This window comes from Hesperophylax consimilis, chromosome 7, assembly GCF_061612785.1.
Source record: "Hesperophylax consimilis isolate HC1 chromosome 7, BYU_Hcon_1.0, whole genome shotgun sequence".
In the NCBI taxonomy this organism is placed as follows: Eukaryota; Metazoa; Arthropoda; class Insecta; order Trichoptera; family Limnephilidae; genus Hesperophylax; species Hesperophylax consimilis.
The window spans coordinates 12,063,383-12,088,626 of NC_142842.1; the positions used below are offsets into that span (position 1 = coordinate 12,063,383).

At 36.1% G+C, this 25,244-nt stretch overlaps 1 protein-coding gene across 4 annotated transcripts in view; it reads left to right on the forward strand.

The window, feature by feature from the left end:
- Prp16 (ATP-dependent RNA helicase l(1)G0007) overlaps nt 1-25,024 on the forward strand; it is a 204,964-nt gene extending 179,940 nt beyond the window's left edge. For all 4 annotated transcript variants that reach the window (XM_089633211.1, XM_089633213.1, XM_089633214.1 and 1 more), the window contains 8 exons: nt 12,400-12,550; nt 15,131-15,228; nt 15,943-16,170; nt 18,911-19,082; nt 20,270-20,411; nt 20,519-20,679; nt 21,435-21,675; nt 23,358-25,024. In XM_089633211.1, the coding sequence (XP_089489337.1) occupies nt 12,400-12,550; nt 15,131-15,228; nt 15,943-16,170; nt 18,911-19,082; nt 20,270-20,411; nt 20,519-20,679; nt 21,435-21,675; nt 23,358-23,544 (1,380 nt within the window). In that variant the 3' untranslated portion in view covers nt 23,545-25,024. The remainder of the gene's footprint in view (nt 1-12,399; nt 12,551-15,130; nt 15,229-15,942; nt 16,171-18,910; nt 19,083-20,269; nt 20,412-20,518; nt 20,680-21,434; nt 21,676-23,357) is intronic.
- Nucleotides 25,025-25,244: the final 220 nt, after the last annotated feature.

Here is a 25,244-nt window from a genome sequence, read left to right on the forward strand (position 1 = left end):
GGCTGTTGGCGTAGACCTTCTCTTTCACGTGGCCCCAAAGGAAGAAGTCGCAAGGTGTTAAATCACAAGATCTCGATGGCCAATTGTGATCACCTCTTCGCGAGATATCACGGTCCGGAAACTTTTCCCGTAAAAGATCAATGGTTTCGTTGCTTGTGTGGCACGTAGCGCCGTCTTGTTGAAAGTAAACGTTGTCCAGATCAATACCATCCAATTCCGGCCATAAAAAATCATTAATCATCTCTCGATAGCGCAATCCACTCACCGTAACTGTTGCTCCAGCCTCATTTTCGAAAAAGTAAGGTCCAATGACTCCGCCGGACCATAAACCGCACCAAACAGTCACACATTGAGGATAGAGAGGCTTTTCAACAATAACTCTTGGGTTTTCCGAGCCCCAGATTCGACAATTTTGCTTGTTGACGAAGCCACCGAGGTGGAAATGAGCCTCATCACTCAAGATGATTTTCCGATGGAATTCCGGATCATTTTCACGCATTTCAAGGACCCAATCAGCAAAGACACGACGTGGTTGATGGTCGGCCGCCTTGAGTTCTTGTGTTAACTGAACTTTATAAGCCTTAAGACACAAATCTTTATGGAAAATACGGTGTAATGACGTTTGTGGAATGCCTAATTCCAAAGAACGACGATGAATGGACAAACCTGGGTTTTCTTCAACACTTTCGGCTACAGTAGGAATATTCTCGGCTGTTCTTGAGCGACGTGCACGGGTTTTATTCTTCACATCACTAAGTTGTCCCAACAGCTCGAATTTTTCCACCAATTTCTGTATTGCGGTCCGACAAGGTGCTTCACGAGGACCCAAAAATGTTCGAGTTTTACGAACCGTCTCTGCCAAATTTTCACCATTTTTATAGTGAATTTTAATGATTTCAATGCGTTGTTGAAGCGTGTATCGTTCCATTTTTATTAATGGCGTAGTTTCTACTTGTCAAATGTCAAAAATGACAGCTTCAAAAGTAACATCTACCGAAATAGCGGGCTATTCAAAATAACACCTCTTATTGGAAAACCCTTTATAATGCACGATTTTTTTTTACAAGTTAAATTTACGCTTTGTAATCAATATCGTTTATCATACAAGACGTCCGGGGGTGAAATGCTCTAACTTCGGGAAGTGATTCTACATAATACTACAAGTAAAAAAGACATATAACTTTTATCGAAATTCTAAAGTTTTAAGGTAGTTTTCAGGCTATGCAAGTTGAATTGTTTGTTGGGAAAAATATTTTTTTTTGCAAAAATAACAATATCGACAAAGTTATTTATCATTTTTACTTCTACCATAATGTAGAATCACCTCCCGAAGTTTGTCCACTTTACCCCCGGACCACCATGTATTATTCGTTTTTTTTTTCATTCCATTCATCTAGATATAAATAATTGTAGGTAGACATTTTTTGGAAATTGGAACTATAAAAGATAAGGAGTAAGTTGTTAAATTAGTCGTCAAGAGATGTTTATTTAATGTTATTAATTAATTTTATGAACCAGTGCATTTAGAATTATTAAATTGCATTCTAGACCCTAGATTAAATTTGCACTCTGCGCTGAAGTGTTGACATAAGACCTAAGAGTCTAGATACTGTACGAGTCAATAACCCCGAGGGTAGAATCAGTGCTTTAGTTGTGTGTGTAATATTGATTCATTTGAACTAAAACTCATGGGAAACATACATTTAGTCCGCCCACATAATAAGTTTTATGGTAGGTTTTTGCTTTATATGGTTATGAACGGGTGAATTACCAGGCCAGTCTAAAAGAGATTCTTCTTATTGATAAAATACTTGATCTTATCTTTGACATGAACGACATTTTTCCAGCATTCTGCCCAAATGCTCCTCCAGCACTTCTGGCGGGTCATCATTCCTTCTATTGGTACCAAAGATCCAGTCTCAGAACGTCTTCTTTACGGGATAAATATTTTATTCTGATTAGTTCTATGTTTTCGTGTAGGTTTGTTTTGTTACCGTTTCGTACTGTTCCAGAAAGAAGTACTGATACTGCCTCTCTCCTGTTGTCTTCCTTCAGTTCCTTATTCCCAGCGATGCGGTGTTCGCCCCCAAACTATCCTATTTAGGTATTCCACCTTGATTTAGGCCATCTAGCAATAATTGTTCACCCTCCAGACTTCATCTTCTAAAGAAGTCCCTTTGGTGGTCGGCTATCATCCTTCCTTGTTACAATCCTACCCAACGAAGCCGTACCAGCTTTATGAATGTCCAATTTCTAAAATCTGTGGACTTTGTAGATTAATATTATTTTCTTTGGTTCCCTATTGACGTCACAAGTTTCTTCTTCGCGTCTTTTTATAAGTAGGTACTTATACCTCATATTATTACTGTCTATCCTATATTTTAATGTTCATGTTCTGTTAAAGTTCTATTCAAGTACTGTTATTCTTCATTGTGGGCCACATAACTGAAACAACTGTCTTCAGTTAAGTGGCCCTGCTCATGATGATTACTAGTATATAAAACGTAGACGTAAAAGGTAATGTATTTATAATAATATAAGTTATGTTGAATACATTATCACGATGTCGCAACACGTGTTCGAATTTTTTTATCCGTGTAGGAACTATTTTTCATCAGGTAAAAAGGGTAGGGTCACTTCAGAAGGCTACGAGAGCGGTGGGCATGGCATAACATGTCATTGAAGTTAGCTGGAATGACATGGCATGACACGTCATTAAAGTTAGCTGGAATGACATGGTGTGCCATGTCTTTGTAGTCAGCTCGAATATTGACCCTACAGGAAGGAACATCTGATCTGAAATCTGCGGGGACTACATTGGGATTGGGACTTGGGGCTACACTGTACTAATTAAATTATCAATGTCGGTGTGGTACCTATGTTTTTTGTAATTGTGGATAGTATATTTATGTCAGTATGTCCGCTATAATAAATAATTCCCAACTCAAACAAATGTCTTCGTACATTGTGGCGGAATCCAATTGATAACGTAAATATCACGCTTGGCTTCCTGCGTCAAAAACGATAAAAGAGATGATTTGCCTTTATAATTTATACCTGCGTCATGTAAAATATGAGATCTGATATTATACATGTAGGTATGGTTTTCTTTATTACCTGTTTAGCAGGGTTTCACTTTTAAACCGTTTTATTTATTTTATTTTTAATTCTGATTAATTTTTCGTATATTCTAATGGACAGTTGATACCTACCTATAAATGGCTTAAAATTACGAGTAAATACAAAAATATGAAAATAATTTGTAGATATTAGAAAACATTCTGGCATCTCTGCCAAATATTCAATTTTAAGTGCGATCATAAATCGTGATCTGTAAATCATTGCTTAATTCCCGTGGTATATACACATCTACATAGGTGCCTACTTATCTGCATATCTATGCAGGCGGTTAAGGCGATGCACTAACTACGTAGTAATGCAAAATCATTTGTTTTTGGTTTGAAAATTTGGTCGCCGAGAAATGTTTCAGATGCTTTAATTAAATACTGCGAGTAGAACACATCTTGGCCTTTGAAATAATCGAGTATTTTTTAGATAAGTCTTTTTATAAGCCCAGAAAAAAATAATTTATAAGACCTATGAAAACTGCTTTAAAGTTCAAAATCTCCTACTTACGAACCCATTTTCGGTTACGATTTTATTGTATAATGTGGCAAATTAAGTTATTTATAAAATGATGGGAAAAAAATTAAATATTTATGCCTGAACATCCACAAAATAAAATAAAAGGCACTTTTTGGCCATTTTTTTTCTCGCATAAATCAAAACAGGCGGATCGTGTTAAGTGGGAATTTAAACCTTATCGTCATCTACGTAAGGGGTGTTATTTATGGCGGCTTGATTTAAAATATTACACTACGTAGTGCATCGCCTTAAACGGAGAACTGGCCAACATTTGTGTAATTTTATTTTTGTATTTATTTAAAGTTTTTAAACCAGCAGGACTGACAGGATAGTGCAATCCCATTCTACCATATTACATATAAACAATTATTATTACATTTAATCAGCACTCTTTTGGTGATTTCTAACAAAAACGGCGCTATACAAACCATCGACATTTTATTATTACTGAGTTTATTCATTATTAACACTTCATCAATTAATAAGTTATTCCTGATAAAAATAAATTTTGGGTGGCGGGCATGAGTATCGCCGCCCCGGGAACCATTTATTGGATAACCAGCACCCGTGCCATTGGTCACTCCAAGTGGTTTGTTTCGTTTGGTGGCTTAGCAGGGGTGCCCGGATTCATGGTGTGGGGTATGTCCGGAGCTAATGTAAATTTTTTTGTCATGTTCTTAAAATTGTTCCTACATTGTGCCTTACCCCTTACCCAATACAGATCTAATATTATAACACTAAATACACTGTTTATACAAAATGATGACAAAAATTAGAATAACAATAAGAGCAGGGCAGGATAAAACAAGAATATTAAAACTAAAAACATAATATAAAAAATGAGACAGTTTGCGCTCAGAAATGAGAATCTTCTTTGCAGACATGTTAAAAGGTACAATAAGGAGGCAACCGAAACCAAACAATTACCGGAAGTTTTAGAAAATGGCTTATTATAGGTTATTATATGCAGTAGCGACTACACAAATTAGTGTGTAAAACCCATTGAATAAAGAATAACACAAGAAGCCCCCTGTAGGTGTGTATCGTGATAAATTTATATAAATGACCTAAACGGGGCCTATATTTCCAGACGAAATCATGATTACGAAATTCAAATGGGATGGCGATATACAATTTCAGGCAAGTGTGAGAGACAGACACTTCTAGTTTTCTTCTTTATTCTATGGTTAAACCTTAGTATTCACCCGTGTTATCGTATTGAAGTCTTTTGTATTCACCTGAAATGAAAGTTAACCTGTTCGGTATATGTTATTGCATGTGCCTGTATTTTGTCAAGGTTCATTTACCTCGCTCTTTCATCGTACGAAGTTTACGATACTTTTACTTACAACCACCGATACAATGAGTCTGTACTTTGCCCAACAACACAATATGCCTGACTTTATGCCAACTAAAAAAATTTATTGGGTAACTCGTGCATCGTCTTTATTAAATCTCAGACCTTCACAATAACACTGATCCCTGATCAAAGAAAAGATTTCAAAATTTTATTAAAATGAAAAACGTCTTTTATTAAAATGAAAAAATGTGGTATATACATAGTATAACCCTGGTGAAAGACCGCTATTCAGAATCGAAACGAAATGGATTTAGCCGTGTTTAGAGATCAGACCTGCATAGTCAGGTACTTCCAATTATTTCTCCTTTCTCACCCCACTCCCTCCAGTCTCACAAAATACCCCAATTGAGGATGTCACAGACCCACTGGCTTTGGACAGTTGGAAGCAGTCGGGACTCTTGTGCTGTATTAACATTTTTTTTAAATCTACGTTGACCACGCCACCGACTTCACAGTTATCCGTGTCAAGCTTTGTCTCTGAAATGCGATTTTGAAAGTTCTAATTTTATATTGCGGCTATATTTAGTGTCAGTTCTTGCGTGGTCAGCAGATATAGCGAGCTAAATTTAGCTAACCAACGAACTTCAAATCATTTTGAATAGTAAATATTTGAGCAATGTTATTTTTGGAATGATTTCCCGGCTATTTAATTATTTTCTAAAAACTTTAAGGATTCTGTTTGAATTTAGAACTTATTATTAGTTAGTTGTAAACTTTCTTAATGTAATGCCTGAATTACACAGGTCTGCAAATTGACATTTTAAAATATTTTCTTTAAATGGTAATGGGTGAATTATATGAATTTCGGTATTCCGAATTCGAGAATGCCATCCATTTCGACCCATCACATAAGGATTTTCCGCAAAGTGGAAATTAAAATATAGGCAAAACCCGCCTCACACTACTTCATAAAATATTTTTTTTAGTTTCGAAGCTTCGTTTTGTGCTTTTTCTTTTCATTTAATTCAGCTTCAGAAAATTGTTGAGGTCCACTGGATTCGCCTACTTGAAACTCACTAGAACTTTCTTCTCATTCACTTTCTGATGATGGCAAATCGTCTAGGCTTTGGGGTGCTTGTGGTATAGGAATGCAAGGTCCGTGGGGGATTGGGCGGAGTGCCGAATCCATGTTTGGGTACCAAATTTGTTTTTTTTTACTTATTTATTTTTGGTACTATACCCTTGCACATTGCACGAACAAGCGGCAGTCATCGCTGTGATTTCGAGGCTCTCTCCAATTTCAACGCTTACTAATTTTATCGTCATGATTTCCCTAATGTTTTGTTTCAGTCTATAAAACATAAGGTTATCTTATAATAAGTTGAAATTAATAAAAAAAATATGTATTTCGGCAATAAACCCCGTTTTGCGCGTTAAGATCCGCAATCGCACAGTATTTTGCGTTTTGCTGAAAAACCTTACGTGATGGAATTTTTTTGATAAATTTCCCGAATTCAGCAACTAAAAATATATGGGAATTACCTCTTATTTCAAAGAAAAAAAAAGTCGCACACCTGTGTTACACCTGCGCAGTGCTCGGACGAGACAGTGCATTCGGCCGAGTGCTCTGCTTATGTGACACAGTCAGTACTCGACCTAGTAGCGGGCGAGTGAATAGAATTCGAGAGACATTGGATAGAATCAAGGCCCAATGACTCGGTCGAGTAAGTACCCCCTTCTTCAGCCGAGTCTGTCAGTGAAAGAAAAAAAAAACAATTTTTTTTAGGAGTGTTTGAAGTTTGTTGTAAAACATATTAACAGCACTTTAAACTGATCTCAGTGAATTGACTTAACAAAGCCGAGTAACAAAGCGAGTGACTCGGCCGAGCACGCGGCAGGTGTTATTCAGCCTAAAATATTGCAAAATGCATAATGACGAGTAAGTATAGATACCTACTTATCCATTACTTTTATTAAAAACACTCTAATTTCGGTACATTGGTGAGTGCGTGATTGTGTCCTGTCCCGTAAAGCCGCGTACTCATCTGCGAGCTATACCATTCGTTACATTCGCGAGTGAATCGCGGCGAGTATTATATTTAGAAGAGATATGAAGCGAAAAAATAGGTTCCACTTTTGTATGTCCAATTAGTCCGATTTGGTCTCCAACGCTCTAACGCCGAACGAACGGAAACTACAAAATCCGGTCCACCCGCAGTGCGCACCGATTATCGCTAGTGGAACATAATAGCCTGGTTACCGTATCTGCAACCGAGTACACACGGTGTCGCAGGTATACGCCTTTAAGTGAAAGCTTAACTCAAATTTATGAGTCACTTTCAAAATTGGAACTGATTGTTCAGACAAACTATAATAGTACATATAACTATTTTACAAGCGAAAAAATAGCTACCAAAATTATTTTACTAAATTTAAAATAATTAATAAAATTAATTTTAATTTTAAAAAAAATCTAAATTTTAATTAGAATTTTTTTCTTTATTTGAAATGTGTATTTCTTTTGTTCAAATGTTCGCCGACGTAGTTAGATAGATAAGTTTACTAACATTTGAAAGATAATTTTCTTATGTTGAAAGGCGCAGATATATATTTTTAAATACTTTCACCTTCACAAACCGACAGTTTAATATCCCGTGATTTTTATTGGTTTGCGCTAGTAACTGTACTAAAATCTGTTAAGCTGTAAAACTTTCAAACGATGAGCTCTGGTATTAAGATTTTTTCTGTGCAATTATTTTTAGCTGTGCATTTTGCCTAATATATTTTTGGAAAATTTACAGTTATTACGTAAAATGAAAAAAAAAATCACGTTTATCATTTTTGGTATTGAATCCGTTAGTTACGTTCCGTGACCATATGATTATTTATGTTTTTTTAACGCCGTTAGGGGCTTTTATAATAATTTTTTTACTGAACTGCCTCAGCAAAATATTTTGCATTTTTAAACTAATAAATTGAAGATGTTCACTAAATTATACACATTTTCATCCTCCATTCGTATTTGAGGCAATGATTTTTTTATTAACGCCCTTTTTCTGGGCTTTTACATGAGAATATTAAGAAATATAAATTATTTATTGTACATAACTGAATTGCTTCGTTAACAACATTTTATATTTGTTTAAACATAAATTGAAGATGTCCACTGACTTGGTATAATTGTTTTCCTCCATTAGTATTCCGGGCAAAGAGGAATGCATATGGTAGTTGGTCCCAGAATTTCTGCACTGAAATAAATCCTGACTTCTAGTATTACGTTGTGGAATCCGAAAGCTTACCAATTCTAGCAATACCGGACTATTAACTAAATCATTTAGAATTTTATATAGAAATACCAAGTCAGTGAAAATTCTTCTGTCTGACAATTTGAGCACGTACGAGTAGTTAAACATAATTGTTGGAATACCCTTTTTAAAATTTATAAAACGTAAGAATTGGTTTTGTATTCTTCAACAGCTTGTACATGTATGTTATAATGTGGGTTCCAGACAGGAGAATTGTACTCAAGTTGACATTTTACATAGGATGATTATATATTATTCTAAAAATTCTAGATATCTGGTATTGGTGAAAACTTAAAAATAAAACTAAAAGAAACGAAATGGAAAGCATTAAAAAGATAAAAACGTGTACCTACAAACATTGGTGAAAATGCCCGATAACGGTTGACAAATTTCTCGGGTTCCCTGGCGTAGTGGGTACAATTCCGCTGCTTAAGTTCTCCATCATCGCACAAGCGATGATGACGGTAGTACCTACCTAAGAGACTAAATATTGTCGGGTTATTTTTATTGTTTGTCTTTTTAAGATAAATTTACCCAAATCCAAATTACGGCCAAAACCGGGTAGTGAAACTACTTTTGGAACCTTCAATCCAGATTTTGTTGCAGAATTAAGTTTATTGGTTAACTACAAACATATCTTGCAAATCTGCTTTTCATTAAATTTTATTAAACCGGTATTATGACATTTGGATATTTGCCAAAACGTCTGCCTAATCTCACAACCTAATTCTCTTATTTATGATAATTTAAAATCTCGATTGCTATATTCAATTTTACGTAATTATTATTCAAACGAGCGCATACTCGTGAAAAACCACGGAATGTTATACATATTATGTTATTTTGAATAGCCCGCTATTTCGTTAGTTGTTACTTTTGAAGCTGTCATTTTTTGACATTTGACAAGTAGAAACTACGCCATTAATAAAAATGGAACGATACACGCTTCAACGACGCATTGGAATTATTAAAATTCACTTGAGTGAATCAAATGCAAATCATCTTGAGTGATGAGGCCCACTTCGAGCCACTTTCCACTTCGGTGGCTTCGTCAACAAGCAAAATTGTCGCATCTGGGGCTCGTAAAACCCAAGAGTTATTGTTGAAAAGCCTCTCTATCCTCAAAGTGTGACTGTTTGGTGCGGTTTATGGTCCGGCGGAGTCATTGGACCTTACTTTTTCGAAAATGAGGCTGGAGCAACAGTTACGGTGAATGGATTGCGCTGTCGAGAGATAATTAATGATTTTTTATGGCCGGAATTGGATGGTATTGATCTGGACAACGTTTACTTTCAACAAGACGGCGCTATGTGCCACACAAGCAACGAAACCATTGATCTTTTACGATTGAATATCAAAATAACACCTCTTATTGGAAAACCCAGTTGTAAAATATTTACATATAAAAATAATTAGAGAAACGATCATAAATTTGTCTTTCAAATGAATACCATTAGTAATAAACTTAAAATATTTTTTTAATATAGTCAACGTTATTTTCGCAAATTATTGTTTTTTTTTAATATTAAAGCTTGCGAAGATATAAGGTTTTTTAAATACGTCTATTTGAATTTCACTTTAGTTTTCGTGAAATAATGAATGCAAATTTTGGAAGCGGAAATTAACCCACTTCTCTACATCCGATCGAGCTGAGACTCTGCAAATAGACTCGTGGTCGATGATAATGCATTGGTAGAAATCACGCGGACATGTACGCAATTTTCCTCCATTCACAAAATAATACAATCGGTCGGATATTTATTATGGTAGGTATTATAGCTATTAAAAACGTTATTATTGTTCTGCGGTTTTCCATTAAAAAAATTAGTTTTGTGGTTCAACTAGAGTTGTAGGTAGGTAGCTACTACCATTAAGAATCAAATCATTTTTTTAGTGCCTTTAGCTAAGATAGTTATGCTTGGTGACCAGATCTGAATAGGTGGGTTCTCCCTAATCATCAACTTTCCCATCTCTATTCCGTTCCCCACCTCCCTCTGCCTAACAACATTCCTCAAAACGGGAAGCCAGAGTTCAACTGGCTTTGGGCAGTTGGGACTCTTAGACGATATTCACATAAAAAAGGCTCTGTTCGGTGGCCAAATCTAAATAGTGTGGTACCTCCCAACTCTCTTCCCATGTGACAGAACGAAATTAAACAGGCGTGGCTTTTACATACCCAACAATACAATTCCTGACACACGGACGAAATTACACTTCCAGAGAATTACACATACATTCATTACATCGATGCCTGTGACAGACCACGCTATAAGCCCGCTATATTTCCGTGGCTTGGCCTATTTCAGCGTATCGCTCGCCATACATTCCCATTGGTAGTGTATGAGGAGCGATGTGCTAAAATAGACCAAGCCATGATTCGTATAGCTTAATGTGTCGCCTACCTAACATATGTCAAAATATCTATTTTTAATAGGTTTATATTTTACAGTGTGTTAAATAAATTTCAAACTTTATGCAAAAAAAAGTTCGATTACATTTTTGACGCGTGTTATTTATTCCAATAGGTGTAATTCCGTTAGTGTCTAATCTTGCAGTGCTATACTGCCGTGGTAGGTAAAAACACATTGTCTTCCTTCAGAGTTTCAAGGAAGACACTGTGTTTTTACTTACCACGGTAGTATATTGGTACCTAACCTACTTGGTACGTGAAATCCACATCCATCATAGTTCCAAGTACAAATGCCCCTGAAACTTTATTTTTTCTTTTTAAAAATCTTTCTTTTTTTATTATTGAAAAAAGCTTGTTTGTTTGAAGCCTCCCTGTTTTTCCTCACTGTTTAAAAGTGTTATCGTAATTTACTAACTAAACATTTTTAAAATGGCAGTTAAGTTAATTATGAAACTAAAAATCCGGTAAAAACCGCCGCCATGCGATATTTTCACGACATTGTCGTGACCGTCAGGTTAGCGCCATCTCTTATCCGCTTTTGCAAACGCAACACTGTTTGCTGATTATATTTACACTAAATTCTCTTAAAATCACGTGACATTCTGTGCAGTCGTGCTATCGGAGATAGAATTTTATTTTAGCAATAAACCTGTTAATTTTGGTGAAATTTTATGAATTTATTTATAATTTAAATTATCACAACTTCACAGTAGCTCCTGTTCAATGTTAACAATATTATCTAGTATCTCAAGTATTTAATCTTGTTTTAAGTTGAAAAATAAACTTGCAAGAATCTGAGAATTACACTTTATGAAAATCTTTCAGATATCATTTTTTTCTGGATTTTTTGTATGATTCAGCACAAGAGTTCCAACTACCCGAGAGTCATTGCATTGCCGTTTTGGAGAATGTTGCGAAGAAAAAAAAAAAAAACTTTAATTGTTAACTATAGTATTAGATACTACAGTTGCCAACTCTTGGAGGTATGTACCGCTGCCATAACAAAGTAAATAATAACGATAATAATTGATAGGTTGGTAAGTGCCAACTAATCAGATGTTATCCTTTTCAAGCTACTTTTCATTTCTGAATTGTGGTCTCTTACCGGGACGATACTGGAAGTATCTTCCACTTTGAAGAACGAAATGTAATTTAACTAAACGTAAATACACATATAAGGGGAACACGATTAACAGACACATTTTGGTATGATTTGAGATTTTCAAGGCCAATAGTATTATAGTGATTTGTTTTTGGGGTATTATGCCATGTTGCGCTACCTCCTTCTTTAGCCAATGTTTCGGACAGCATTGCAGTGTCCAACGTCAGGGCAGATTTGTAATCATTACACATCTGCCCTGATGATGGACACGATGTAGCGCAACTCGGCATAATACCCCAAAAACAAATCACTATTTGACACATTTTGTTTTAAAAATGCTTTATGTCAGTTATGTAGATAACAATGAGAAACAACTATTTCGGTAACCATGAAAATAGTGCAAGATTTTTATGATATCAGGCGTTTCAGGCACGGAGAAATATCTCCCAAAAAGACTCTACAGGTGTTTGATGTTAGGAGAAATGGCAAATATACAGAAAATAAAGTGTAATAATTAATTAATAATAAAATTGAAAGTGCATATTAACCGTGACCCTATTTTCTGTATATTTACCGGAGGAATATCTCCCAAAATTGCTCTAGGGCTTAACCAAATTATCCATTCTTTTAATTACAGGTTTTAACCGAGAGATTAGCAGAGATTGATAATGCCCCGCCACTGTCCATCTTACCAATCTATTCGCAACTTCCTTCCGATCTCCAGGCTAAGATCTTCCAGAAATCTCCAGATGGCATTAGGAAATGTGTTGTGGCCACAAATATTGCAGGTAAAGCTTTCATTATCATAAAATCAGTAATGTTGGCTCCTCTTTCTATACACGGTGTACGGAAACTGGTAACTCTTCATACATCTTATATGTAGATTCGACAAATATTTTTTCCCCTTTTTCGGCAACTAGAGAGGAAAAAAACTTTTGGAACGGTCTCCGCTTTGACGTATTTAAAAAAAACAATAAACAGCTGATAGTAACCCCGTGGCGACCAACTTTTTACAAATTGAAGGAGTGTTCAATCATATCTAAAAAAAAAAAATTGCCTCTGATTGTCGGTTTCTTGTTCATCAAATGTAGTGGAGTTTGTAAAATCCCAAACTAATGGAAGAAAATTATGATTTATTATGTATGGTACATACATGTTGTATGTAAAATCTTGTTTATCATCATTACAATGCTGTATCCAAGACGGTCTTGTGCAGAAGCAAGTGCTGCCCCACTGGTAACCGTGGTTTCTGGTCACTCGCTAGCTCGATCGGAAGAAATTTCTGCAGAACCACTTTCCCACCTCTGACCAAGCCTGATGGTCGGCTGGCTAACTCGGCCCGCGAGAAAGCTGAATTATTAGGCAAAATTTTCGCGGAAAACTCAACTCTTCAAGATAACGGAGAGACTCCCCCTTCCATTCCGCACTGCGGTTTTCAAATGGAGGAACCGAAGATCCGGAACAGAGAGGTTCTCCGAGTCTTGAACGAGCTGAAAGTCGACAAAGCCAGTGGGTCGGACGGAATACCTGCCCTGGTCCTGAAGAGGTGTTCTGCAGAAATAACTCCAGTGCTCGCGAAATTATTTAGGCTCTCTCTCAAGGGTGGAAAGGTGCCAGATCTTTGGAAAAAGGCAATCGTCCACCCAATCCCAAAAAAGGGGGACCGCTCCGACCCTTCTAACTACCGCCCCATAGCCATCACTTCCATACTCTCGAAGGTATTAGAAAGGGTGGTTAACAACAAATTGCTCACATATCTCGAGAATAACAATATCCTGAGCGATCGGCAATATGGATTTTGTCGAAACCAATCGTGTGGCAATCTACTCGGATATGTGACGCATATTTGGGGGCGGTACATGGAGCGTTTTGGTGAAACTCAAACCGTTGGGTTGGATATCTCCAAAGCCTTTGACAGAGTCTGGCACCGGGCGCTTATCGGGAAGTTACCATCGTATGGGATCCACCCAACCCTGCATAGTTGGATTGCGGACTTTCTGAGGGGAAGAACAATTCAAACCGTGGTTGACGGCTCTTCTTCCTCACCCCACCAAATCAATGCGGGGGTGCCACAAGGATCTGTGGTGTCTCCGAAGCTGTTTTTATTGCACATCAACGATCTCGTTGAATGTGCACCAATTCACTGCTACGCTGATGACAGCACCGTTCACGAGGGTTATCTTTTTGAGAGGCCCCCTTCCACCCATGATGTCCGAACAGCTCGGGAAGTTTTGAAGCAAAAAATTGACCACCACCTGGAGATGGTTCGTGCCTGGGGTAAGGCCAACTTGGTCAGTTTTAACGTCTCAAAAACCCAAGCGTGTCTGATTTCGGCAAAGAGGGAGATCAATGACTGTCTGGTGCAATTTGATGGGAGCACTCTCCCCAATAAAGAATCCATTGAAATGCTTGGAGTTACTATATCAGACCGGCTCAAGTATCGGAGATCCATAGAAGCCCGAGTAAATCAGGCCTCCAAGAAGTTGGGCGTCTTGTACAGGGCTAGGAGATTCTTCAACAGTGACCAGCTGCTGACCCTGTACAAGTCTCAAGTCCGCCCAACTATTGAATTTGGGAGCCACCTTTGGGCTGGTGCCCCAAAATACTTAATAAACCTGCTTGAATCTGTGCAAAGGAGAGCGATCCGTCTGATTGACAATCCGTTGTTAACAGACCGATTGCCTTCTCTAATGCATAGACGCAATGTAGGCATGCTGTGTCTGTTCTACAGGTATTTCAATGGAGCCTGCTCCAAGGAGCTAGCAGCATTGATTCCTGATGCACCGGTGCACGTGCGCGAAACTCGACGGACACGAGCTGAACACCCGTTCACGGTTGACGTTGGCTTCATGAGAACGGGCCGTTTTTACGACTCGTTTTTGTGTAAGTCGGCTCGTATGTGGAACGAGCTACCGGCATCTGTTTTTCCTCCCTCCTATAATCCGCCGCCCAACCGGGTGGTGACATAGTTCCCCTGTCTGTACACTGCACAGGCAGGGACGCTCTTGTGAGGTGTCACATAAAAAAAAATAAAAAAATTGAAGCAGTTCGTTCCGAGGTTAACGGGTTGCCAAGGGGCCAAGGAGTCAAAGAGCCAAGGCGCTGATAATATCTAACACCTAATGGTGTTTTTTCTAGCACCAGGCTACATACCAGGTTGGGATTTGGCATCCTCCACAAATGCTCTCCACTGCCTTTTTTCCCACTCCATTCGCTTCCAGTCCACAGCCCTTCATCCTGCTTATCCCTTACCGAGCAGTCAGTAAACATCTTCCTCAGTTTGCCTCTTTAAGAAATAAATGCATTTTTCGTTTGTATTATTTTTTGACCTCTATGTAATAATTATAGTTTTATATCTTTGTTTTCAGAAACGTCTCTTACTGTTGATGGAATAATATTTGTGATTGACTCCGGTTTTTGCAAACTCAAAGTATATAATCCAAGAATTGGTATGGATGCGTTACAGGTTAGTGCAAAACATTTTTAAATTAAGACAATTGTAAATGCACATTTTGTATTTCTATTTTATGTCATTTCAAATATTTTCATAATTTCTCTTAATTTAATGTAATATCCATAATGCTCCAAAAATATCCATAAAAACATAATTTCAAAATTTTTTCATAATTTTATAGTTATGGGATTATTTCTACAGTGCCGTTTTCGTGAAAAAATTATCTCAAAGGCACTGTCATAATGGAAAAATTTGACGTCATTTTGAACATCGAAACGGTCCGATTGGACAAAGAAATGTCCAAACGGACAAATTTTTACGAAATTTTGCACTGTGGAATTGTCCTATTGAACATTTATTTTCCAATAGGGCTAAGAATTTTATCATATTTTGCACTTTGGAATCATCAGATTGGATATTTAAAATCATAAAATATCGAGTTTTGATCCAATTTTGCACATTGAAATCGTACAGTTTGACAAAGAATTATCCAAATTAAAAAATAACGATGTTTTACACACGATAAGTAAATTATTGTACACATTCTTATGCATCTGATGTACGTTCAAAGACAACGGACCTCTACACACTTCGGCAAAGCCCGAAAGAAGTCCCCCTGCAGGATGGCAGTTGGTATCAACTATTACTATTGTGTCAATACTATTGAGGGGTGCGCCCAATTCCTATTTTTTTTAACCCATTCTTCTTCAACCTTACCTTTTTCAGATCTACCCCATTAGCCAAGCCAATGCCAACCAGAGATCCGGTCGTGCAGGTCGTACCGGGCCAGGTCAAGCCTTCCGACTTTACACGGAGAGGCAGTACAAAGACGAGCTCCTCGTCACCACAGTTCCAGAGATCCAGAGGACCAACCTGGCCAACACGGTGCTGCTGCTCAAGAGTCTGGGGGTCAAGGACCTGTTGCAGTTTCACTTTATGGACCCTCCACCACAGGTTAAAAATAATATTATGAAGAAATGTTTTTACAGTGTATCTTTTTACATAATTTTTAAATAACGCGGTAAACAAAGTGTAATGGCAATATCCATTCTTATTAGAATCCTAGATTTTACCCACCGTGTGCATAATATACTAACCCAAAAGTTTCCAATCTTTTTGAGGGTAGAAGGTACTTTTTATTTTAATTTTCATAGTGATTGACTTTTAAAAAGTATCCCTTAAGAATTTTTTCAGTTTACGTTGAACATTTAACCACTTTATTGACATACTAGATGTACCCGTCACTCCTTGCTGTGGCTCAGTCTATCTGTGCAGATAGAGAAACAACAATGCGTGTTGCTTTTAAGTCCAACAGATGGCGCTGTTTTAAAAAAAAGCGTGTTTGTCCAACAGATGGCGTAGTTTTTAAAAAAGCATGTTTTTTCCTGTCACAGGTGACATTTATATAATATAGTTGTACTAATAATAAAACTTTCCGAAACTTTGAAAGATTTTTAACAAACAAATATTAACAAATCCAGCAAAACCAATTTTGTACTATGATCAGGATGTTAATTTTTTCATCCACGGTTTTAAATTTCAGATAATTATATTTAATTTTCGCAATCGTAATTATTGAGATTCACCAAATTTGGTAGACTGATTGGGAACCCTTGCACTACCCAATTATTGTTCAAGAATATCAATTTTTCCATACATTATGTACTTCATTATGTTATTCGGTACATATTTGGAACATATCCTCCATACAAAATCAGAATTATGTGTATGCCTAATCTAACCTAACCCAACTATTTTTTATAACTCTTGTTGGTTTCACATTTTTCAATATGCGCTGACATGAAGAACAATAAATAAACAAATGAAGAAAAAAAATGATTCCTTGGATTCTAAATTTAACTCTCTTTAAGTTGATTTTGGTAGTCACCTCTATTCTAGAGCCCCTAAATTTCTGATCAAATCCTTTGACATTTTTGAAAACGGACAATTCATTTGATAGATACTCCGTCTTAACAGTTCCTACGCAATTTTTAAAACATAACATCAGGCGAGAACGCCTTCCTTATTCTACTAGTATTTCGATGGAAAGTGCTCTTTCGCATAATTGGGAGACACGCTAAACGAGTTTCCAGTACCCCTTTGACATTTTTTGTGTTTTCATGACTTATTCTTGTTCCTCTCTGGCTTTTGCACGCAGATGTATTGATTTTCACACGTCTATTTATGTAAAGAAGAGTGTCTGTGGCAGGCAGATATCGAGGATGTGGATTTTGAGCGGGTGGCTTGGACTTGATTTAACAAATCTATAGTTTTATTCTAAGGTTTATGAAATTTTGCACACTTGACCTTCAAAACAAGAGGTCTATGTCTGATTTCAAAAAACTTGTGTATAGCCCGGGCAACGCCGGGGACTTCAGTTAATCTCTATGAAAATATTATGATCAGAATATGTGTATAAACAAAATTTCAAAATGCAATTACATATAAAAAAAATATGTTTCTTTCAAAATTGTGTGAATGTTTTATTATTATGTTTAAACAGTTTTGCCTTCTCTGGACATTATCTAACAGCTTCTAATCCGAAATATTATTGACATAATGGAAACATAATATTTGGCCTGAATCTATTATCATTTCGGGCATTCACTATTTACCTTTTTCCAAATTTAATCTTCTGATTACTCAACCCATTGGATTTTATGGCGAGAGTAAATGTGTACAGTAATATAATCCTAATTAACTATTGGTGACGCTGTTTTTTTCTTCTTATTACGCACTTGCTTTTGTTGACATTGGGAGTACCTAAACATCCGCCTTTTTTGTTTTCTCAGCCAAACACTATCAGGAATTTTACTCTAAATTCTTCTTTCTTGTAAACACAATTATTTACGCACCATGTTTTGATTGGGAAATCATTTTAATTACCTATTATTTTTAAAATGAGACTTTCATCAAATTCCTGTCATCCAAGGCACACTGAACTCTTTTTTTATGTGGTCATCACACAAAAATTCTATCTGTCGAAAGCCACTGAGATTATGGCCAGATTGCTTCATCCTAAAGCCATTTTATCCAAGTTTAGCCAAAACTTATATAACATTGGAAAATATACACTTATAAATATAGAGCCAAATTGTGAAGGAAATGGGATAACAACGATATCAGAGAGCCATGTAGCGGGGGGAGGGATAGCTAGAGAATTTCTGAGAAAAATGGTAGGAAATAAAAAAAAACTTCTACAGAAACTTTTACTTGAATGAGTAAAGTTCTGAGTAGTGCATAAAATAAATACCTGAAAAAATTTGCTCTAAAAGAGTTGATTTAGCAACACTTATGCTGTTCGAGTCAAAGAAAATTTTACTCACCAGCTCGGCAGTGAAATTATTGAATTTGATGTCTGAAGAGCCGCAAACGCCTATGCAAAGAGCCGCGGTCTAAATCCCCCGGCCCTAAACTATGTATGTAGAATAAAGAAGAACACAAGAAAAGCGATGTGGGTGGGTTTTCAGATCCAAAAGTCAGACCGATTGGATGCAAATTTCAAATACAGAACCGTGTTTCATCACCATTATGAAATTTTCATTTCGATCAAATGTAATGGCGATATACAATATCAGGTAGTGTAAGAGAAGCTCTTTGACATGACTAAGTAATATGCTGGTCTCTCTCCATAGTTATGATGATGTATTTTCAACTCTGCAAGTCTTTAATTGGATTTTTGTCTCTTGTTCAGGATACCTTGCTCAACTCAATGTACCAGCTCTGGATTCTGGGAGCCTTGGACCACACTGGATCCCTCACTCCGATGGGCAGGCAGATGGCTGAATTTCCTCTGGACCCTCCGCAGTGTCACATGCTGATAGCTGCAGCCAACATGGGCTGCAGTTCTGACATACTTATCATTGGTAATTATATTTTCCATTCACACACATCATAAAACCATCTCGAATAAACACAAAATTATTCAAAGTCTATGAAATTATGTAAAATCATTAGTTTCAATACTATTTTTTTCTTATGGAGCAATTAAATCTTGTCTAATTATTTAACAGTTGTATGTATTTTTAAGGTTCTACAGCTCATGGTGGAAAGGAAGTTGCGAGCTGAAATATTAATTCCCAACAGCAAAATCTATGCATATTTCATAATACTAACCGTTCGCAATATTTTAGTGAAGTGCACAAACAGGTTTCCTGTTTTGTCAACCTTTATGTACCTGAAGGTAAAAATCATGTATCACCTGGGTCACTAGAGTCCCCCATATATCGTGGAGCTATCATGTCTCTTAACCCATTCCCTCCGAGCCGCCACCATTTAGAGCCGCTATCTTAGAACCCCTTCCCTCCGGGTTGCTATAATTTATGGCTCTTATTATATCTGATTATTTTTACATAAATAGTAGAATGTATCCATCTTAAGATTTTTTTTTAATTTTTAAAAAGTTTGTAAAAAAAATTGTACTAAATAAATAAATTTTTAATACATCAACAAGTTTAGGACCAAATTTAATTCAGATGCTGTTGTCAGTTTAAATCGCTGGGTTAATATTCCTTTTGCCCTTTCCATTTACTTACTACCTACCTATCTTCGACCGGCAGTCAGTCATTACTTAAGGCAAAATGCTAATAGAGAGGGGAGGTTTTACATAAGGCTAGCTTTAGACTCGTAAGTTTTTTCGTAAATTTACGACTTCTAGCGAATGCCCATATTGCATTTTGAAAATCCAATATGCCCATTGGCTAGAAGTCGTAAATTTACGAAAAAACTTACAAGTCTAAAGCTAGCCTTAGAAATAGTAATGGTATAATTTACCAAATAGATTTTAGAGCATGTGATGTAAAAAACATCTTAGATATCACACTTAACTTTCGTTTGGGGGAAGTATTTTACCCCTCCGGTGTGGGAGGGTTAAGATATTGAATATCTGGATATTGATATTTTTATTTTTGGAGATCATCATATTTAACATTTCTCTTTTGGAATTGAAACTATGTATATTTATAATTATTTTTATGTGATGTCAATGTTTTTCAATTATTTTCTATTTTTCCTTTCTTTGTACACCTCTCCTAAATATATTCTTTGTTTTTAGTATCGATGCTCTCTGTGCCTTCCATATTCTACCGCCCCAAAGGGCGTGAAGAGGAAGCAGATGGCGTTCGTGAGAAGTTTCAGGTTCCAGAATCAGATCATCTGACTTTGCTACATGTCTACAATCAGTGGAAACAGAACAAGTAAGTTTATCATTACAACTAAGTTTGGTGGAAGAATCGTATAATATTTTTGTATTTAAATCTTAATCTTTTGTAATTTAATCTTAACATAATTTGTTTATTTTCAGCTATTCCTCGCATTGGTGCACGGACCACTTCATTCACGCCAAGGCAATGAGGAAGGTACGAGAAGTAAGACAACAGCTGAAGGACATTCTCATGCAACATAAAATGCCGTTGGTTTCCTGCGGAACTGACTGGGATGTCATCAGAAAGTGTATTTGTTCAGGTTAGACACTACAACATATTATTATTGATACTGAGTTGCATACCGCCCGTACAGGGCTGGCCCCGTGCACGCACTATTGGAGTAGTCCGCTCCGGGCGCTGACTGGCCAAGGCACTGATAATACCTAACACCGACACAGCAACCTTAAGGTTTTTACTAGAGCCTGGCGCCATTTGGCTCAGGGCCAGCCCTGCTCCCGTAAGCACTTTGATCATAATAACTAGTTTTAGAAACTTAACTTAAATAACCCCATTATGTCTTTCCAGGGATGAAATTATCCTTCTATAATTTATAACCCAGATTGGATGATACTTTCGTTATCGCCCTGGTGAAAGACTACTGTTCAGAATCGAAATGTTGTTTGAATTGGCTTTCGCCGTGTTTGGTGACCAGTTTTGTGTAGTCAAGTACTTCTTCACCTTCCTTTCCACCATCTCCTTGAAATAATAATCCAATTTTTTTTTTTGACGGTTGCTTCTTTTTGTTTTTTTAATATTTTATTTAATTCTGAGGAAACATGTTACTATAAAAACATAAAATATATTTTAATAATAAGATATGTTATCTGGTAAATAGAAAACAATTGAAAAAAGTTTTTAATCAAGCGTTTGAGCAAAACTCACCAAGGTAATTTTTGCACGGCTGCGTGTATTTTCATCCGGCAATCGGGTGTATTCTGATCTGGCTCTCCACGGATTAAAAATTTGTTTTTAGAACTCCATTTCCTTAAATTATCTATGGTTTCTCCTTGACAGCTTACTTCCACCAAGCCGCCCGCCTCAAGGGCATTGGAGAGTATGTGAACTGCAGAACAGGAATGCCATGCCATCTCCACCCGACGTCAGCCCTATTCGGATTGGGCTCGAGTCCTGACTATGTGGTCTACCACGAGCTGGTGATGACCGCTAAGGAGTACATGCAGTGTGTCACGGCTGTGGATGGGCACTGGCTGGCTGAGTTGGGACCCATGTTTTTCTCTGTCAAGGAAACGGGAAGGTGAGATTAATTGATTGTTTTAACTGGACCGTTGTGCATTTCGTTAGTCTATAAAATTGTTTGTGCATTCCGTTTCAAGATGGTGACCATTTCAAACGTCAAATGCGAAATCGTCGCATTTATTTGTACTTTCTTATTCGCATTTTTTCAATATTACGGTACCTACCGGCCTGAAGAAAGTTGAAAAAAAAGAATTATCATTGAGATAGTGATGTTTGCTCATATTGTATAATTCCTTATCTGAAACGATAAAATGTTACATAAAATATATGGTTTATAATAAAGTAGGTACTATTATTAACTTTGTGTTCCTTTGCGATCTGTCAAAACGTGAAAATTTTTGTGATATTTACGAGTTTTGTTAAAAGCTTCATAACTCACGTTTTGGGAAACGTAGCCTCATTCTAAAAGATGTTTTGGAAAGATTATGAAATTCACTATCGTATTGTATTGTTATACGTAAATATTTGCGTTTCTAAATATACATTTTCTGAAAACGTCAAAAATATGTAAAAATCGCTGACCATTATTTCAAAGCTGTGTAAAATGTACTTTTTTCGGAGTATTATAAAGAAATAACACTTTATATATTGAAGAAATATAATTAAAAACTATTAGTCACCTCAAAATATTAACCGTCCAAACTAAAATATTTTTAATAAATTATTTAGAAACGCAATAAATTATGAACGAACAAGATGACAGATCCAATCGACTTAGATAATGCACCTCTACATTCCATAGATATTCTTGAATACAGACGCGTAGCGTTATTCATTATCGATACTCTGTTTTTTAAATCATGGCAATCCGTATACTAGTGATGGAAATAAATCGATTTTTGTAAAATCTCGCGCGTTTACGTGAAAAGACGTTCTAATGTCTTGACCGCTATTATCATATTTACGTCTTTTGACGTTCTAATGTTCTGCGTGGTTAAGTACCTGCATACAAATCTGGTTTTGATTTATTAAATAAGAGAAAACTAGAAATATACATTTTTTTATGTGAGGTCAACTGTTCACAGTTCTAGTAGTCTAAATATCTTCCATGTCATCTTAGATGTTAAGAATGTTAAAATAACAAAAATATTTACTTTTTTAAATATTCATAAAAAAAGTCAGGGCACGTCCGTGGTAGCATTCCAAAAAAGAGACAAACTTAAATGAATGTGGTTTTTATTCCATATTTCTGTTGAGGTTATTAGTGTTGAGGCAAAAGTCACCGAACCACAAACATTTCCAAGTTTTATCTCCCTTCGTAATAACAGAAAAAAATGAAGAGTTATCAAATAAGATTATTTCTCTAAAATTCAAATTCAGATATCTCTAAACTAGTGCATGTGGGTTGGTGACTTTTGCCTGAACGGCCAGAATTTGATTCCGTCTTTTAAAACATCCGCAATCTCTCAGATATTGCATTTTAAATCCTCTAATTCCACATAACGATAACATACCTACTACAATATCACTGTATCGCTATCCGGATGGGCAGAGTTGTGAGGTGGTTTAAGGTGGGGGTGCAGGAAGTATTTTATAATGCGGGTCTTGAAAAGGCTACATCTACTGTGAACAGGTGTTCTGCTCGTGTCCGTCGAGTTTAGCGTACGTGCACCAATGCACAGGGGATGCAATGCTGCTTAAATATGTAATCTTATAACCTAAATATTTGTATTCTATCAGATCTGGCCGAGATAAGAGGAAGCAAGCCGCTGTGCACCTGCAGGAGATGGAGATTCAGATGCAGGAGGCGGAAAAACAAATAGCAGAAGAGAAACGCATCAATGATCAAGATTTACCCATCAAAGAAGAAATTGCCACTCCTGGATCATCCACTCCCCGTAAAACACCACATCGACTCGGACTCTAATTTCACATTTTGTAAATGATACACTGTAATATGACTACACTTAGTATCGTAAGCCTATACCTTTGTTTACACTCATCATTAACATAATACATAATAATTATGTTGGATAATTGAAAATGCATTTTATTGCACATGGGTACTATGTATAACCCTATTTCCACCCATTGAACAAATTTAATGAAGTTGTAAGTAAAAACAGTGTAAGTTGTAAGTAATAACAATAATGTTATTTTATTAGAATGAAAAATAAAGAAGTGTACATACAACATACACAAATAAACATTAACCAAATTAAAAGTACGCAAATTTGAAACACAAAAAGAAATGATAAGTCAGCTGCAGTCTGCCCAACAGAAGTTTTGCAGTGGACCGGGTGGTCAGAAGAACGGCATTCGATACTTACTTGTCTATTTAAATGCGCACAGAGACATCTGTGTATGTTAGATTGAAATGAATTTTTGTCAGGCGGTAAAGCAGGGAATTGTCTATCGTTTCATTGTATCATATCGTGAATATCAGAATAAACAGCATTCGGCCGATAACGCCTTTTTTCCAACCAATGCTTCAATTGTTTTATTATGATGGAATTTTATTTTTTTTAAATAAAACAATAACTTAGTAAACACCACTTTTATTTTTTATACTTAATGCCGACCGGGTTGTAGCGAAACCCAGTCGGCATTAAGTAAAATAAGTAAAAAAACTAAAAGTGGTGTTTACAAAGTTATTGTTTTATTTTAAACTAACTGTTCCCCGTCACGCGTACAGTTCGCGTTGTCTGTGCAGATAGAGAAACAATAGCGCTTGTTGCGTATTTGATTGCAACGTTGTGTCAAGATTTTGAACAAATGAACATTTTACATTTTTATTTATATGGATTATAATGTCACATCACAAAGTATCTGTTTAAATAAAATATTTTTTTTACTAATCCACATACATATTATATTTCGAGGGCTTAAAGTCAAACTATGTTATCTACAAAAAAACATTCAAATAATTTGAAGGATTAAGTCGAGCTCGAATTATTGGTATTTTTTTTTAAAGATAAAGTTTTTTGACTTTTAAGCCCTCGATTTGTACACTTCTGGTCATATTTTTTGTTAACTTCCTCAATTCATTGCAGTTTTGTTTTTTCGTGGTCAAGTTCAATTAAGCATTGATGTAATTTATTTTTAAATGTACTGCGTATAAACAAGCATAGTACAGATTCACAAACTTAATTATGCACGCGGCTAAAGATGAACCAACAAATAGTGCATGGATCAAAAATGAACTAACGAATGTACAAACTGCCCTTTTTTTACACAGGCAACCACGATGTCTGCAGCGACAATACCCCCAACTGCCCAGACAGATTTTTATGTTATATATGTATAGCATTTTTTATTTACATTTGTGTATTAGAAAGACAAATCTGTCTTTTTAAAAAATAATACTACTGACAGAAAAATGTATGTAACGATGTACGTAAATTCCATGAAACATTAATAATATTATAAATTTTATCTAGTTGCTTTTTTATTATCCTCTTTAATAATATTTGCCTTATTTTTGGAATGTTTGCATTTTGTGTGTGAAATTGAGAAAGTTGAGTAGTGCAATGGAGTTTGGCAGAGGTGGATGGTTGAGTAAGAGTTTGGGAGTCGGTTAGATAATATTAATTAAATAAATAAATCGGATTTTTTATTTTATTTGAG